We start from the raw sequence: 16,224 nt of genomic DNA, 5'->3' as shown, positions 1-16,224 counted from the left end.
CTCCTCCCCTTGCACCTTCCACCTCCCCCTTACTCCCCTGTTGCTGCCTTCCCCCCTATTACCCCCTCCTCCCCCCTCCCAACCTCCCCCCATGACACCTACATTTCCCCCCTCCCGACCTTACCCCATCCTGACACCTTCATTCTCCTCTCCCAACCTCAGCGATCCTGACAGCTTCACTCACCACCCCCCCGCCCCCAGCCTCACTCCGCCGACACCTCTTCCTCTCCCAGTCGATCCCAGACCTTCCTCTCCCGTCCCCTCGACCATCATCCGTTGTGAGCATCAACAGTGACTTTCCGACTTCCGTGCGCTGCTCTGCAGCAGAGCCATGTCCATGAGAATTCACCCAGCATGACATGGACATTCCTCCAGTGTGCTGTTGCTCTCCAGCATCTTCTGTTCCTCGGATATCTGCAAACCCTGGCAGGTAAGTCCCAACTTCTGCACTTCGCACTTGTCGAGACGTATCCTGCAGCAGCATGTTTTCCCGCCAACATGGACGGATGATCCAGCCGGGGTGGGGGACAATTCCAGCGGGCAGGCTAATAATGATATGCTGATGTGATTACACTAAGGTCCCCGATGTCCGATGGTGGAGAATGCGGCCCACCATCGGTGGGCTAAGCGGACAATTGCAAACTGGTTTCACGCCGTCGTGAAACCGATCGCGCCATATTATCCAGTCACGCCACCGAACACACCCAACACCCGCAGGCACAGAAAATCCCGCCCATGTCTTGTCATAAATTAATTTAATCATTGCCAGACACACAACAAAGGTCTGTCTTTTAAATCTTGCCACATCAGCTTTTTTTTAAACCAGCTTCCTTTAAAGAGATCACACACTCACCCTGGTACGATTCTGTGGCGACTTTAATAATACTCTTCCCACAATAACAGAAATGAGGACAGGGTATGTTACTTTTATGTTTATATTATTACATGACAGTTAAATACAATAGCAGCTTCGATTCATGTGGATAAGCAGATTTAGGTTGTTTATCTTGGATGGTTTTGGCAGAGAATCTTAAAGGTGATGTATCCCTTTGAGCTCTGTTTATTAGATGTGAAACCTTTCCAAGCCATAAGTTTACCTGCAAGACTTCTATCTCTAGTTGGTGCTAATTAATCATAAGCAGGGAATTAGATTATTTGGAAGACTTCCCAGTATTTCTTCAGAAGAGGAATTCTCAGGCAATCTAGTGACTATTTTTTTTTCATCTGTGAGCATTGAAAGGAATGGACAGGAAGTCTACCTGTTCAGCATCTGTTGCAATCAAAATCTGTTTGTTATGGTGTTTGCCACCTACCCATGTTATTTTGATAGTGTAGTTGGCCTCCTACCACGCTACCTATGCAATCCAGCTAAATTTGTTTGATAAAGGGTCTATTAATTTAAATAATTGGAACCTGCGAACGATAAGAGACCATTCCATTCCACGTGGCCATTATGTACATTATTTCACGATACTCTGCAATGTATCTCTGTCAAAACACCTGTCCCATTCCGAATTCAATTTACCAACACTGCAGGACAGATTTTCATATCCTGTCCCTCTGAAGCACTCAGGATCATTGAGATTTCCTGCCCTATGCAATTTAAATTGGGCATGCAGGGGTTGGGAGGGGTGGAGGTGGTGGGGGGGGACCAGGGGGGGGTGGGGGGGTTGGACTCTGACTTGCATTTACCACCCGGCAGGGGTCAATGCCAGCAGTCCATGAAGACAAATTGTGGGGAGCTGCAGGCTTCAGTGATCGGGACTGTATGGCTGCCAAAAATTGAAAATTGGATAATCCTGTGGGTGTCAAACTTTTTGAAGTTGATTCCACTTTGCTGTCTTCAGTTTACCCTGGCACCAGGTCTCCATTTGACAGGAGCCTGAGGCAGGCCATAAGTGACAAGGTTTCTACAGCATCCCTATCTTGTGGCACCCAGCAAGCATATAACATATATGTTGATGAAGAAGACGGGGACTGTCCCCTCTCCCAGCTCATGACCATACCTGTATCTGGCCTGCATCTGTTGTTCGCACAGGCCAAGATATACGTACCCCAACGCCCAACCCCAAACACTCAACTAAACCCGGGAATCCCAGAGCTCTGCAAAAGGGGTGGGGGCCCAGTGGTCCGCAACTCCAACAATTTTTCCTGACCTTTGCTGCTGGGAAATTGAGTATTCCTTCGGATCAAAGTTAAGGAAAATTGGGCCTCCTCTGTCTTGTTACACCTACCGATATCTGCCTTGCCTGGTCACTGAGGAGCCTTTTTATCTGTTGCTAGCTGTTATTGCTCAGTTAAAAACTGCTTAAAATTTGGAGGGTAATTTTACTGTACAAAGCAAATTATAAGCTCAAAGTCTTGTAAAATTTTAAGCATGTAGTCAGAAATAAATTGGCTGTTTAAAATAAACCAGCACAGCCATATTTGGAACAAATGATCCCTCAAAAGGTTTATTCAATGGTTTGAAAATTTGTAGAACCTTTCATGTTAATAAAACAAGACAGAAAAAATGCAAATACGTTATATTTTCAATTAACTCTGATTGTTCTCTGACTTGTCTGATCAATTCAATTTTAACACTTAAGCCAGCTTACTGCTAACTCCTCAGGGTTTTCATTTTTAAGTCAATATCATAGTCCGACTTACAGGTAAGCTAAGAACAGGTAAGCTATCTAGCAACCTCTCCAACACTGTATTAAAAACAAGGTTGTGCCAGTATTCATTTCCAAACGTATTGAAAATGCTAAAGCGAGACACAGTCCCATGATCGAGCGGATGTTTATGCGAGATGAGATTGAACAGACTGGTCATGCGGTTACTAAGTTATGCCATGATCTACACTGCGCTTGGTCTGATGTGCACAAATTTCTTTCACTTTTTGATTTGATCCGTTTATGCTGCTATATTGCTTCAGGATAAACAGTATCCGTTTGAAATACATCCACAGTGTAAATTCACTTAAGTGGAAGTCCTTTGGCAACACAATTAATGACGCCACTAAACACGTAACAAATCCCTCTGATCATGTATTCTCAGAAAGCGAGGAGTTTGTTCTTGCGCATAGTTTCAATTTTGTTGTGTCTTTATCCCAAATCCATCAGGAAGAGGTGTTTGCTGAATTTGAACTTCTCTAGTCCCAACTATCCCACCACAAAACAGCATCCACTGAAGACGTTGAATCCTTGAAAGCGCGCCAACTGATCTGGTGCATAGATATTGCAGGATTCCGAACAGCCTGTCTGATTTTCACATACAACGCGAATGTCTTACAGCATTGTGAGGCCTTAAAACCAACCCAGACAGACACATCAGTAAACCTGACAAAGGGCTGGGAATAATCATCCTTAACAAGTGTGACTATATCAACAAAATGCACGCCATTCTTAATGACAGTCCAAATTTGTATCCATTGGACCTGCGGCTCAACATGACAGAACAGCCTTGCTCGAAAGTAAGCTCAAAAAAACACTTGCTGGGCTTGTGTAAGAGCGATGAGCTGCCATGTGGTACATGTGACAGGGTTCATCCTCATGGTTTGCTGCGTCTGTTTATGTATGGGCTGCCCAAGGCACACAGAAGTGATGTCCCTTTACATCTTATCTTAACCTTGACCAGTTCTGCACAACATGAATTGGCCAAATTGTTGGGTGAGTTGCTACAACTAGTTTTGAGCAAGTTTCCCACATACACAGCGAAAAATTACTTCACATTAGCGAAGACCTTACCGATAGCAATGCTGTGTCCATGTGCTCATTCGACATTGCTAGCCTATTCACCAATGTTCCACTTAAGGAAGCCATAGATATTTGCACTGCAGCAGATATCATGACAATCTGTACCTGCCACAATTGCATGAATCAGTATTCATTCAACTTATGAACTCGGCAGCTCGCGCAGTTGAGTTTAATTTTAATGACACCATGTATGGTCAAATAGATGGTGTTGCCATGGGATTCACTCTAGGCCCAGCTCTCACTAACATCTTTGTTGGGTTCCATGAGAAATGTGTCCTTGATGGAATGACACCTAACTTCCTACCACTTGCATATTTCCAATATGTGGATATGTTTGCTATATTTAAATTAGCAGCTGCATGTAATAATTTCCTTACATGTCTCAATGGGCTCCATCCTGCACTCAAATTCACCTTTGAAATGGAGCAGTCAAATGGACTCCCTTTCCTGGATGTGCTAGTTAAGAAATCTGCCAGAGGATTCTCTACCATGGTCTACCGCAAGCCTACCTTCACTGGTCAGTACACACGTTGGGATACTTACAGTTCCATGTGCTTTAAGCTTGAGCTTATTGGCAATCTCGTAAATAGGGCCCAGGCCATTTGCCCACCATGCAAGCTTGATGCTGAAATAGGGTGTAACAAAGGCATCTTGCAGGATAATGGATATACTGATCAGATCATTTCATGCTGTATATCGCACAAATTCATGAATGGGCCTAACGTCGTCACTTTCAGCCTTGAAAAGTGCCCTGTCTACCTCTGATTACCCTGGAAAAGCAAGGTATCTCAAAACTTTGTGCAATAGGTGAAGCTAGCTGTTTCATACTGCTACTATGCAGTAGCAACATGAGTGGTATTCGCCACTAACAGGATGCTACCATCAAGCCAAAATGACGTTCTGTCTATCACACAAATGAGTAATCTGTTAAATGAATTTCAGTTCCAGCCATGCATCTCAAAGACTGACGGATCATATCAAACAGCGTGTCCTTTCCATTGTTTGCAGTGGGCAGGGTACAGACTGTACCCAACCAGCCTCTGTTTGCGAAACTCAAAACACAGAGTCCAACATTAGATGTGATTCCGCAATTGGACAACATCTGCTAAATAATTCTCAGTGTGCTAAGAATTACGCTGACAACCAATTTAAGATTGTCAGTTAGGCTCACATTTGTGTGTACTGGAAGCTACATACAATAATTTACAGGGCCCTAGTCTTTGTAGACAGAAAGAACATGTACACACATTGCGCCTGTTTCAGCTAAACAAAATGTGATAGCCATTTGCTGGTTCATTCCTCAGGGTAATGCCTTGACCAATCTGAGTCAAGGTGCCTTGTTTAAATTTCAAACAATGCTTGGCAGTTAACTGTCAGTCATCACCACCAGGTACATTCTCCATGGCAATGCCTTCACCTATTAGAGCACACTTGCCAACCAATCAGCACCCTCTTCTCATACAGTACAAATTTGTTGTTTTCCCTTATATTGTATTCTTGTGAATTGTCCTGATGAGTGCAAGACAAAAACTTCGACAAAATGTATTTTCTTTCAACAATACTGAAGTTTTCATTTTTGTCCTAAACTGCGCATTGAAAATTTTATCCTGCTTTCCTAAAGGCTCAGAGATAAGCCTTGGGGCTCAAAATTTGATTGCGCGTTATTCAGGCACAGAAGTCGCGATTCACCAAAAGAGCAAAGAACACCACGGAGATGGTCCAGACTAGGGGTAGGTCAGCCTGGCTGAGTCGCATACATTCCATTGAACAGATGGCCATGGAGATTGCCAGGGTGCCAGAACAGCTGTCTGTCGTGAAGGTGAATCGCTGGTAGCATTTGATAAAGGCACTATTTAAATCACCTTGACACATGTTGGTAGTGGTGAGGTCATGCTGTCACTTCACTGAGCACAATGGGACGTTAGCACAAGAGGGAATGCAAGGATGGCATCACAAGGGCAGCACAAGCATGGTTAAAGCAGTGGCGTGCATCAGAGCTTGATTTCACAATGAGAATGGCTATACCTAAATAACTCCTTTTGTGTCTCACACTGGTCCCAGCTCTGCTCCCTTACCACACAGCCCCCACCCCACCCCCCCACACCCTGGGCCAGATCATCCCTTGAGCATCAGGGGGAGAAGAGATGTCCGAGGAGGCAGCATCACATCACACTGCGCTAACTCAGATACTAGCACACTTCAGGGATGTAGGGTGTGTATAGAGTCAGTGGCACAGGGTGAAAGGCACCTCACCAGTGTGCAGAAGGAGGCGTCAGAGTCAGAGGCACCTGTGCACAGTCTCCCTCAGAGAAGGGAGGAAAGTCACAATGATGCTCCAGTGGGCAGGAACGGGGAGCCTCAGGAGTCACCTTTTGGAGCACAGTATTTAGATCATCAACAGCAGATGTATGAACATCTGGCAGAATTCCCTGAGGCAGTGGGAGCTCTAGGGCTGTGAATAGAGGAGTCAATCGCTGTCATGAGCTCCACATTGTTCTGGGGCCTCAGCCACATGAGCTCTGACTATGAGAGATTGGCCAATCTCATGGAGGGACACATGCAGCAACACTCGGAGTGGATGCAAGAGCAGAGTCTCGGCCAGGAAAGGTGCAAGCCTCCCTCAGTAGCCTGGATCAGTCAGCTCAGAGTGTGAGCACTGACATTCACGGAATACATGAGTAGCTGTGTACCCTTAACACAAATGTACCACCATTGGCACAGCAGTTGCTGGAATGATGAGCCCTGGAAAGATCCTGGTTACCTTTGCAGCCACTGGCAAGGCATGGGGGTTGATGGGTTGTGGCTCGAGTTGCTGGACCATGTGACCTATGTCTATCATCACCTCACCTGTCGCCTTCGACACTGGTTCTCCCTCATATTCATGTAGGATGTCCTAGTCTGTACACCCTTCCCACAGGGTAATACCTGGTTGTCCTGCCGCTCCTCCTCCTTCCTGTGTGCGTGCAGCAGTCTCTTCCTCCTGGCCTTTTGCCAGGTCTTCAGCTGCTCATGATGACTGGCTTCTATGGCCTCTATGTGTGAGGGTGCCATGCCCATTGTCTATATTTCTTTTATTCATTCACAGGCTGTGCGCTTCGCTGGCTGGGCCAACATTTATTGCCCATCCCTAGTTGCCATTGAGAAGGTGGTGGTGAGCTGCCTTCTTGAACCGTTGCAGTCCATGTGGTGTAGGTACATCCACAGTGCTGTTAGGGAGGGAATTCCAGGATTTTGACCCAGCGAAAGTGACAGAACGACAATATATTTCCAAGTAACGATGATGTGTGACTTGGAGAGGAACTTCCAGGTGGTGGTGTTCCCAAATACCAGAGTGAGTCCCTCATGCTCTATGTTGGAGCCATTGGATTGTGCTTGATACAGGTTTTGGTGATCCCATCTATCTGCTGCCCTTGTCCTTCTAGATGGTAGTGGTTGTGGGTTTGGAAAGTGCTGCCTAAGGAGCCTTGGTGAATTCCTGCAGTGCATCTTGTAGATGGTACACACTGCTGCTACTGTGCGTCGGTAGTGGAGGGAGTGAATGTTTGTGGATGTGGTGCCAATCAAGCGGGCTGCTTTGTCCTGCTTTGTCAAGCTTCTTGAGTGTTGTGGGAGCTGCACTCATCCAGGCAAGTGGGGAGTGTTCCATCACACTCCTGACTTGTGCCTTGTAGATGGTGGATAGACTTTTAGGAGTCAGGAGATGAGTTACTCACCGCAGGATTCCAAGATCTCTCCTGCTCTTGTAGCCACAGTATTTATATGGCTGGTCCAGTTCAGTTTCTGGTCAATGGTAACCCCCAGGATGTTGATCGTGGGGGATTCAGTGATGGTAAAACCATTGAACATCAAGGGGTGAAGGTTGGATTCTCTCTTGTTGAAGATGGTCATTGCCTGACACTAGTGTGGTGTGAATGTTACTTGCCACTTGTCAGCCCAACCCTGGATATTGTCCAGGTCTTGTTGCATTTGGACATGGACTGCTTCTGTGTCTGAGAATCGTGAATGGTCTGAACATTGTGTAATCATCAGCGAACATCCCCACTTCTGACCTTATGATGGAAGGAAGGTCATAGATGAAGCATCTGAAGATGGCTGGGCTGAGGACACTACCCTGAGGTACTCCTGCAGTGATGTCCTAGAGCTGAGATTACTGACCTCCAGTTTTGTCTGCCTCTCCCTGATGTTCTGTGCTCTCCTCTCCTGCAAGGAGGAAAAGAAGCGATCTATACGTGACAGTCAGGGAATGTGTTGAACAGATAGATTGGCAACATTTGTTCAGGGTGAGTATGAAGGAGAGGCACAACATAGCATTAAGATGAGGGTGAGTGTCAATGGCGGATGGACAGATGTCAATGTGAGGAAGTACATAGACAGACAGATGGGTGCACGCTCAAGGTAAGTTGGTGTGAGGAGTGATGTGCAGGTCAAGGCTTGAGAAGGCCAAGTGAGAGATTTGGGGTGAATCACACATCAGGATGTAGGTGAATGTCCCACTGTACTTACCTTTTGTGTCCTGTTTAGGTCATTAAACTGTTTGGGGGACTGAATCCAAGAACATGGCACCATAATCCTACTGTTCACCTTCTGAGCAATCCCTTCTTGCTCTCTGTGGCAGATTTCATCTTCCCATGGTTGGGGAAGAGAGCCTCCTTTCAGGCACTACAAATCACAGCATTGAATCAAGGAAGGCATCAGAGAAATAAAGCCTGGACTTGGCACGGTGGGACTTCAACATGATTGATAAACAAGCAGCACTGACTGACAAATAACCTACTCACAGGTGCTCAGGGTGGGTTCCACCAGGACCACCTGGATTCAAACTTCATTACAGTCTTGGTACAAACATGGACAAAAAAGCTGAATTCCAAAGGTCAGATGAGATCAAGTCAGCATTTGATCGAGAGTGGCATCAAGGAGCCTTAGTAAAATTGAAATAAATGGGAATCAGGGAAAAGCTGGTTGGAGTCATACCTAGCACAAAGGAGGATGGTTATGCTTGTTGGAGGCCAACCATTTTACCCAGGGCATCACTGCAGGAGTTCTTCAGGGTAGTTTCCTAGGCCCAACCATCCTCAGCTGCATCAATGACCTTCCATTCATAATAAGAGCAGAAGTGGGGATTTTCACTGATGTTTGCTCTGTGTTCAGCACCATTGACAACTCCTCAGATGCTGAAGCAGTCTGTGTCCATTTGCAGCAAGACCTGGACAATGTTCATACTTGGGCTCATAAGTGACAAGTAACAATCACGCCACACAAGTTCCAGGCGATGACCATCCCCAACAAGGGAGAATCCAACCATCACCCCTTAACGTTCAATGGCATTACCATCACTGAATCCCCCACGATCAACAACCTGGGGGTTACCATTGACCAGAAACTTAACTGGACCAGCCATATAAATACTGTGGCTACAAGAGCAGGTCAGAGGCTAAGAATTCTGTGGTGAGTAACTCGCCTGATTCCCCAAAGCCTGTACATGTCAGGAGTGTGCTGGGATACTCTCCACTTGCCTGGATGAGTGCAGCTCCAACAGCATCCAAAAAACTTAACACTATCCAGGCCAAAACAGTTGATTGGCACCCCATCCACCACCTTAAACATTCATTCCCTCCAGCAGTGGTCCACTGTGGCTGCAGTACGTACCATCTACAGGATGCACCGTAGGTGCTCATTAAGCTTTCTTTAACAGCACCTCCCAAACGTGTGACCTTTGCCACCTAAACACATGAGGGCAGCCGGGATGGGAATACAACAGCCTGGTAGTTCCCCTACCCACCATCTTGACTTGAAATCAGCACTGTGGATGTACCTACACCATTTGGACTGCAGTGACTCAAGAAGGCAGCTCACCATCACCTTCTCAAGTGGAATTAAGGATAGACATTAAATATTGACCTTGTCAGTGATGTCCACATCCCATGAATGAATAAATTAAAACAAATATATTTAGCTGAATTTCCACAATGGTTTTACATTTATTCAGGATGTGCATTAAAGAGAATTCATACAAAATATGCTCCCCCTTACAATGAAATTTTGTCATCAGTATTTACATTTTTATATATGTTTACAGAACAACTTCCAGGAATGATTGCTAATTCTTGCCATTTTCAATCAGCTATCAATTAGTTTTAATATTGCAGCATCAAACTGCCGAAACTTTATATTGTGATAGCACATGCAGGTTTATTTACTAAATAATCATTAAAATGTTATTTCTATTTACCACCTGGAAAAAGATTCAACAGCAAAACCAGCTGACAAAATATTGTGCTGCTGCCTAAAAGTATCAGATATTTATGGAAATGAAAAGATTCTACTTGAGGCTACAAACTGGAAGAATATCACATTGCACTAATTATCCCTGAATTCATGTTGAATAACTATAAAATCATCGAATTCTAGAATGGTCATGGAAGGAGATCTTATTTTACTATTATTCTTTAGTGGGATGTGTGTCACTGGCTAGGCCAGCATTTGTTGCACAACTCTAATTGCCCTTGAGAAAATGTGGTGAACCACATTCTTAAACCACTGCAGTCCGTCTGGTGTAGTTACACCTACAGTGCAAATAGGAAGAGGGTTCCAAGTTTTGATCCAGTGACAGGGAAGGAACGGTGCTATAGCTCCAAGCCAAGTGTGTGGCTTGCCTGAGAGCTTGAGGTGGTGGTGTTCTCATGTGTTGGCTGCCCTTGCCTTTCTAAGTGGTAGATATCATACATTTGGATGCAAAGAAGCTTTGGCGAGTTGCTGCAGTGCATCTTGTATATGGCACACACTGCTGCCACTGTGCATCGGTAGCGGAGGAAGTGATTGTTTCAGGTATTGGATAGGGTGCCGATCCAGGAAACTGCTTTGTCCTGGATGGTGTCAAGCTTCTTGGGTGTTGTTGGAGCTGCACTCATCCAGGCAAATGGAGAGTGTTCCATCACACTCCTGACTTGTGCCTTGTAGATTGTGGGCAGGCTTTGGAGAGTCAGAAACTGAGTCACTTACTACAGAATTCTCAGCCTCTGACTTGTTCTTGTAGCCACAGTATTTATATGGCTAGTCTGGTTTAGTTTGGGTTCTATGGTAACCCCAAGGATTCAGCAATAGTAATGCCTTATAATGTCAAGGGAGGTGGTTAGATTCTCCCTTATTGGAGATGGTCATTGCCTGACAATCTTATGGCATGAATGTTACTTACCACTCATCAACCCAAGCCTGAATGTTGTTCAGATCTTGCTGCATATAGGCACTATGGATCACTTCAGTATCTGAGTCGCCGCCAAATGGTACTGAATATTGTGCAATCATCAATGAACATCTCCACTCTGACCTTATAGTGGAGGAAAGGTCATTGATGAAGCAGCTGAAGATGGTTGGACCTAAGACACTACCCTAAGGAACACCTGCAGCGATGTCCTGAGACTGAAATAATTGGCCTCCAACAGCCATCTTCCTTTATACGGGGTGTGAGTCAAACCAGCTGAGAGTTTTCTCCGATTCCCATTGATCTCGATTTTGCTAGGGTTCCTTAATGCCACACTCGGTCAAATTCTGACTTGATGTTAAGAACAGTCACTCTCACCTCACCGCTGGAATTCGGCTCTTTTGCATATTTAAACCAAGCCTATAATGAGGCCAGGAGCTGAGTGGCCCTGGTGGAACCCAAACTGAGCATCGGTGAGCAGGTTAGTGCTGTTTAAGTGCCACTTGATAGCACTGTTGATGACACTTTCCATCACTTTGCTGATGATGGAGAATAGACTGTTGGGGCAGTAATTGGTCAGAATGGATTTGCCCTGCTTTTGATGGACAAGGCATACTTGGGCAATTTTCCACGTTGTCGGTTAGATGTCAGTGTTGTAACTGTACTGGAACAGCTTGGCTAGGGGCTCGGTTAGTTCTGGGGCACAAGTCTTCAGTACTACTGCCAGGGTGTTATCAGGGCCCATAGCCTTTGCAATAGCCAGTGCCTTCAGCTGTTTCTTGATATAATGTGGAGTGAATCAAATTGGCTGAAGACTGGCATCTGTGATGATTGGGACCTCAGGAGGAAGCCAAGATGGATCATCAACTTGGCACTCCTGGCTGAATACGTTGCAAATACTTCAGCTATGCCTTTTGCACTGATGTGCTGGTCTCCCCTGTCATTGTGAATTGGAATATCTGTGGAGCTGCCTCCTCCTCTGGTTAGTTGTTTAATTGTCTACCACCTTTCACAACTGGACTGCAGTGCTTAGATCCAATCCGTTGGTTGTGGGATCACTTAGCTCTGTCTATTGCATGCTGTTTCTGCTGTTTGCTCTTCTGCCCATTGAGCCTGAGCCCGCCCTCTGAAAGAGAACCCATTCCTTTGTCCTTTCACTGTAGAATTTTTTTTTCCTTCAAGTACTTGAAGTTCCCTTTTGAAAGCCATGATTGGATCTGCTTCACTATCCTTTCAAGCAATGTATTCCAGATCACAATCCCTCACTGCAATAAAAAGTTTTGCCAATTACATTAAATCTGCGCGCTCTGGTACTAATCCCTTCCATCAGCAGAGCACTTTTTTTCTGTCTACTCTGTCTGGACCCCTCATGATTTTCAACGCTTCTTTCAAATCTTCTCTCTACCTTCTCTGCTTTAAGGAGAGAAACCCCCAGTTTCTCCAATATGTCTGCACATTTCACATTCCTCATCTCTTGAACCATCCTTATCAATATTTTCTACACTATGACTAAGGGCATCACATCCTTACTGAAGGGCAGTGCCAAAAATTTTGGCTGGACCAGTGTTTTATAAAGTTTCATCAGAACTTTCGTGCTTTCGTACTGTCTGGCCCAGATTTTTGCCCAGAGCCAGGGAAATGTGAGCCTAGCCCTTTTCTAGTTTCCAAACCTGAGCCCACCTCCGAGCCCCATGCACACCATGGAGTGACCAGGGAATGGACATCCAACCGCGATCGGCCCCCGACCACGATTTCATGCTGGTTAGCCAATTAACAGTCAGCCAGCGTGAAAAACGCGCTGAAAGGCTCAGCACTGCCGGGATGGAGGCGGAAGGCGGGCAAGTGCTGAAGTTAGTGCAGGAGCGGGGGAGCACTCACCGAAAGCTCCCTCAAGGTAGAGAGCTGCCTCAGGTAACTGAAGAATTTAAATACCAAAAACAAAGATTGTAAACACCGGGAAAAATGCCCACACATCAGAATCAGTCACCATAACATATGGATGATGAAAATTCTGTGCAAACATCATTTTTAAATTAATATCGGAAACCTCATCCCTCCCTTGTTTTTCCATTTTGAATACTTGTGAGGGCAAATCTAACGAGCACTAATGCTGTGAAGGATGAATTCCTGGAATGTGTATGAGATGGTTTTCTAGAGCGATATGTTGAGGAACCAACTAGACATCTGGTTATTTTAGATCAGTATTTTGGAACAAGAAAGGACTAATTAATAATCTTGTTGTCAAAGAACCTTTAGGGAAGAATGACCATAATATGATGGAATTTTCCATTAAATTTCAAAATGATGCAGTTCAATCCAAAACTAGGGTCTTAAATCTAAACAAAGGAAATTATGAAGCTACGAGGGGCAAGTTGGCTGAGGTAGATTGGGAAATACACTGTAAGGAATGATGGTAGACAGGCTAGTATTTAAAGAATTAATACATGGTTGTAAGGGGAGACTGATGAATAGGGACCATGGGATACTTAGTGTAAAACCTAAGCTGCTAAAACTTGAGAGAAGCTTGTATGTGAGACAGAGAGTCATATGAAAGATCTAATCAAGAGGAGATGAGATCAGCAGGAGAGACAGAGAGGCATATGACAATGTGAATAAGGAAAAGTGAGATCAGGGGAATAAGGTGGAAAGATTTAATTAAAGTTGAAGCAGCTGGTCAAGTGAACTTTTGTAACCTATAAATTGACTGCTCAAACACTATACTGCAGAACCCCTACTCATGAGAATTGGGCTTCTCATAATAAAGATCACTTGCTTGAACAAGACATCCAACTCTCAAGGCATTTTTGGGTACCGTGGCAAGCCCTCAACCTTTCATGTTTTACAACGAATATACATTCCTTTATGGTGCAAAAACTCAATAGAAAAAGTGAGTCAACCATGGTTAACAAAGGAAGTTCAAGATTATAATAGATCAAAGGGTGAGGCTTACAAAGTTGCCAAAAAATGTAGTAAGCCTGAGGATTGGGAGTATTTTATAATTCAGCAAAGGAGGACCAAGAAACTGATAAATAAAGGAAGAATAGAATATGAATGTCAACAAGAAACATAAAAACAGACTCTAAATCTTCTACAGGTATGTAAAAAGGAAAAGATTAACAAAGACAAATGTGGGACCAATAAAGGCAGGGACAGAAGAATTTATAATGGGGAATAGGGAAATGGCACAGAAGCTAAATAATTACTTTGTGTCTGTTTTCAGGGAGGAAGTTACAAAAAATAGTCTCAGAAATAATAGAGAATGGAGGGACTAGTGGGAATGAAATTAGTATAAGCAAATTAGTAAATTAGAAATTAGTGTATGAGTAAAAAGTAGTGCTGGGGAAATTAACGGGACTGAAAGTAGATAAATCCTTGGGACCTGATGATCTACATCCCAGAGTGCTGAAAGGGGTGGCTATAGAGATAGTGGATGCACTGTTGGTCATCTTTCTATGGGGCAGGAAATTCTATGGGGCAGGAAATTCTATGGGGCAGGAAATTCTATGGGGCAGAACCTTCTGTTCAGCATACAGGGGAGGGCCCTGGATGCCAACGCGTAAAATGACGCACGTCATTCCAATCTTTAGTTCGGCATGCACGCATCGGAGTAAGCTGCGCGCCCGCCGAACTGTCAAAGGCCTGTTAAAGCCATTAATAAACTAATTGGATCAATTATCAGGGCTGCCCAACCAACCTTAAGGCTGGTGGGCAGGCGAAGAGCCCAGGCGGCCTTTGCATTTTTCATGATACCTCATCCAAGGTCAGGATAAGGTTTCATGAAGGATTTATAAATGAAATAAAAATTTTAATCAAAATTCATAAACATGTCTCAGCTCATGTGACACTGTCACATGAGGGGACATGTGTAAATGATTCTTAACTTTCCTTATTTTGAAGTTTCAAATTGAACTTAATCTCCGTGAGGCAGCTCCGTGCCTCAGGGAGATTTCTGCGCTCTTTCCCGCGCATGCGCACAAGAGCACAGGCCCCGACTCTCCCTCGTCCCCCTGCTGCACAGGTAGCGCTGAGCGCTTCTGGGTGCATGTCACGCTGGGCGGGCCTGAATTGACCCCCCTCACGTAAAATGGTGGCGCGCAGCTGTTCATGGGTGGCGACCAGCTCTGCGCCCACCCACACCCACTCTAATGGGGGGAAAATTGTCCCCATAGATTCTGGAACGGTGCCTGCAGATTGGAAGGTTGCGCTATTTAAGAAAGGAGGAAGAGAGCAAATGGAGAATTACAGACCTGTTTACCTGACGTCAGTCATAGGGAAATTACAAGAATCTATTGTAAAGGAAGTGATAACTGGACACCAAGAAAATAATGATTTGATTGGGCAAAGTCAACTTGGATTTATGGGAGGGAAATCATGTTTGAAAAATCTGTTGGAGTTTTTTAAGGATGTTGCTAGCAGAACAGATAAGGGAAAACCAGTGAAAGTGGTAAATTTGGATTTTGAGATGGTTTAGATAAGATCTCACACAAGAGGTTAATAAACAAAATTACAGCACATAAGATAGGGAGTAATATACTGCATGGATTGAGGATTGGTTAAATGACAGAAAACAGAAAGTAGGGATAAGCGGATCATTCTCAGGAGGCTGTGACTTGTGGGGTACTGCAAAGATCAATATTTGGGCCCCAGATATTCACAATCTATATCAATGATTTGGATGTGGGGACCAAGTGTAATATTCCCAAGATGACACAAAACTAGGTGGGAATGTATGTTGTGAGGATGATGCAAGGAGGCTTCAAGCGGATTTGGACATGCTTAGTGAGTGGGCAATAATGTGGCGGATGGAATATAATGTGGATAAGTGTGAGGTTATCCTCTTTGGGTGGAGGAACAGAGGTGCAGAGTACTTCTTAACTGGTGCCACGAGATCTGTAGCCAAGGGGAGGGAATTTCTAAATCTTCATACTGAGGCTGGAATTTTCCAGCCCCCCCCCCCCCAGCAGGTTCCCTCGCAGCAGGGCGAGCGAGCCATTGAAATCTCCATTTACATCAGCAGGACTGGAAGATGCCACCAGCATGAGGGGCTGGAAAATTCTGGCCTGAGTATTTGATCAACCCAGCCAAGAAGAAAACTGGAGGCTATTTTGCTCAGGTAAATTAGGTATACAGGCTGATGACATGTCAAAAGTGGAGTCTGTGACAAAAGTGTAATAATTTTTCATACTATTTTTCTGGTTTATTGCGAAGTAGTTTTATGAGGGTAAGTATAGTTGGGTATGTCTGTGTGATTTAATTACATTTGGATTCAAGTAGACTGCAAGCTTGAAA

The 16,224-nt window shown here is 44.7% G+C and overlaps 1 protein-coding gene across 1 annotated transcript in view; it reads left to right on the top strand.

Moving 5' to 3' along the window:
- Nucleotides 1-825: 825 nt before the first annotated feature.
- Nucleotides 826-16,224, top strand: part of LOC144682828 (PC3-like endoprotease variant B) — an 898,333-nt gene continuing 882,934 nt past the window's right edge. The window contains exon 1 of the mRNA XM_078545597.1: nucleotides 826-916. Coding sequence (XP_078401723.1) covers nucleotides 906-916 — 11 coding nt within the window. The 5' untranslated portion in view covers nucleotides 826-905. The remainder of the gene's footprint in view (nucleotides 917-16,224) is intronic.

Source organism: Cetorhinus maximus, chromosome 7 (genome assembly GCF_964194155.1).
Source record: "Cetorhinus maximus chromosome 7, sCetMax3.hap1.1, whole genome shotgun sequence".
Taxonomy (NCBI): Eukaryota; Metazoa; Chordata; class Chondrichthyes; order Lamniformes; family Cetorhinidae; genus Cetorhinus; species Cetorhinus maximus.
The sequence above is the reverse complement of the archived record's forward strand: the minus strand, read 5'-3'. Positions and strand labels throughout refer to the sequence as shown.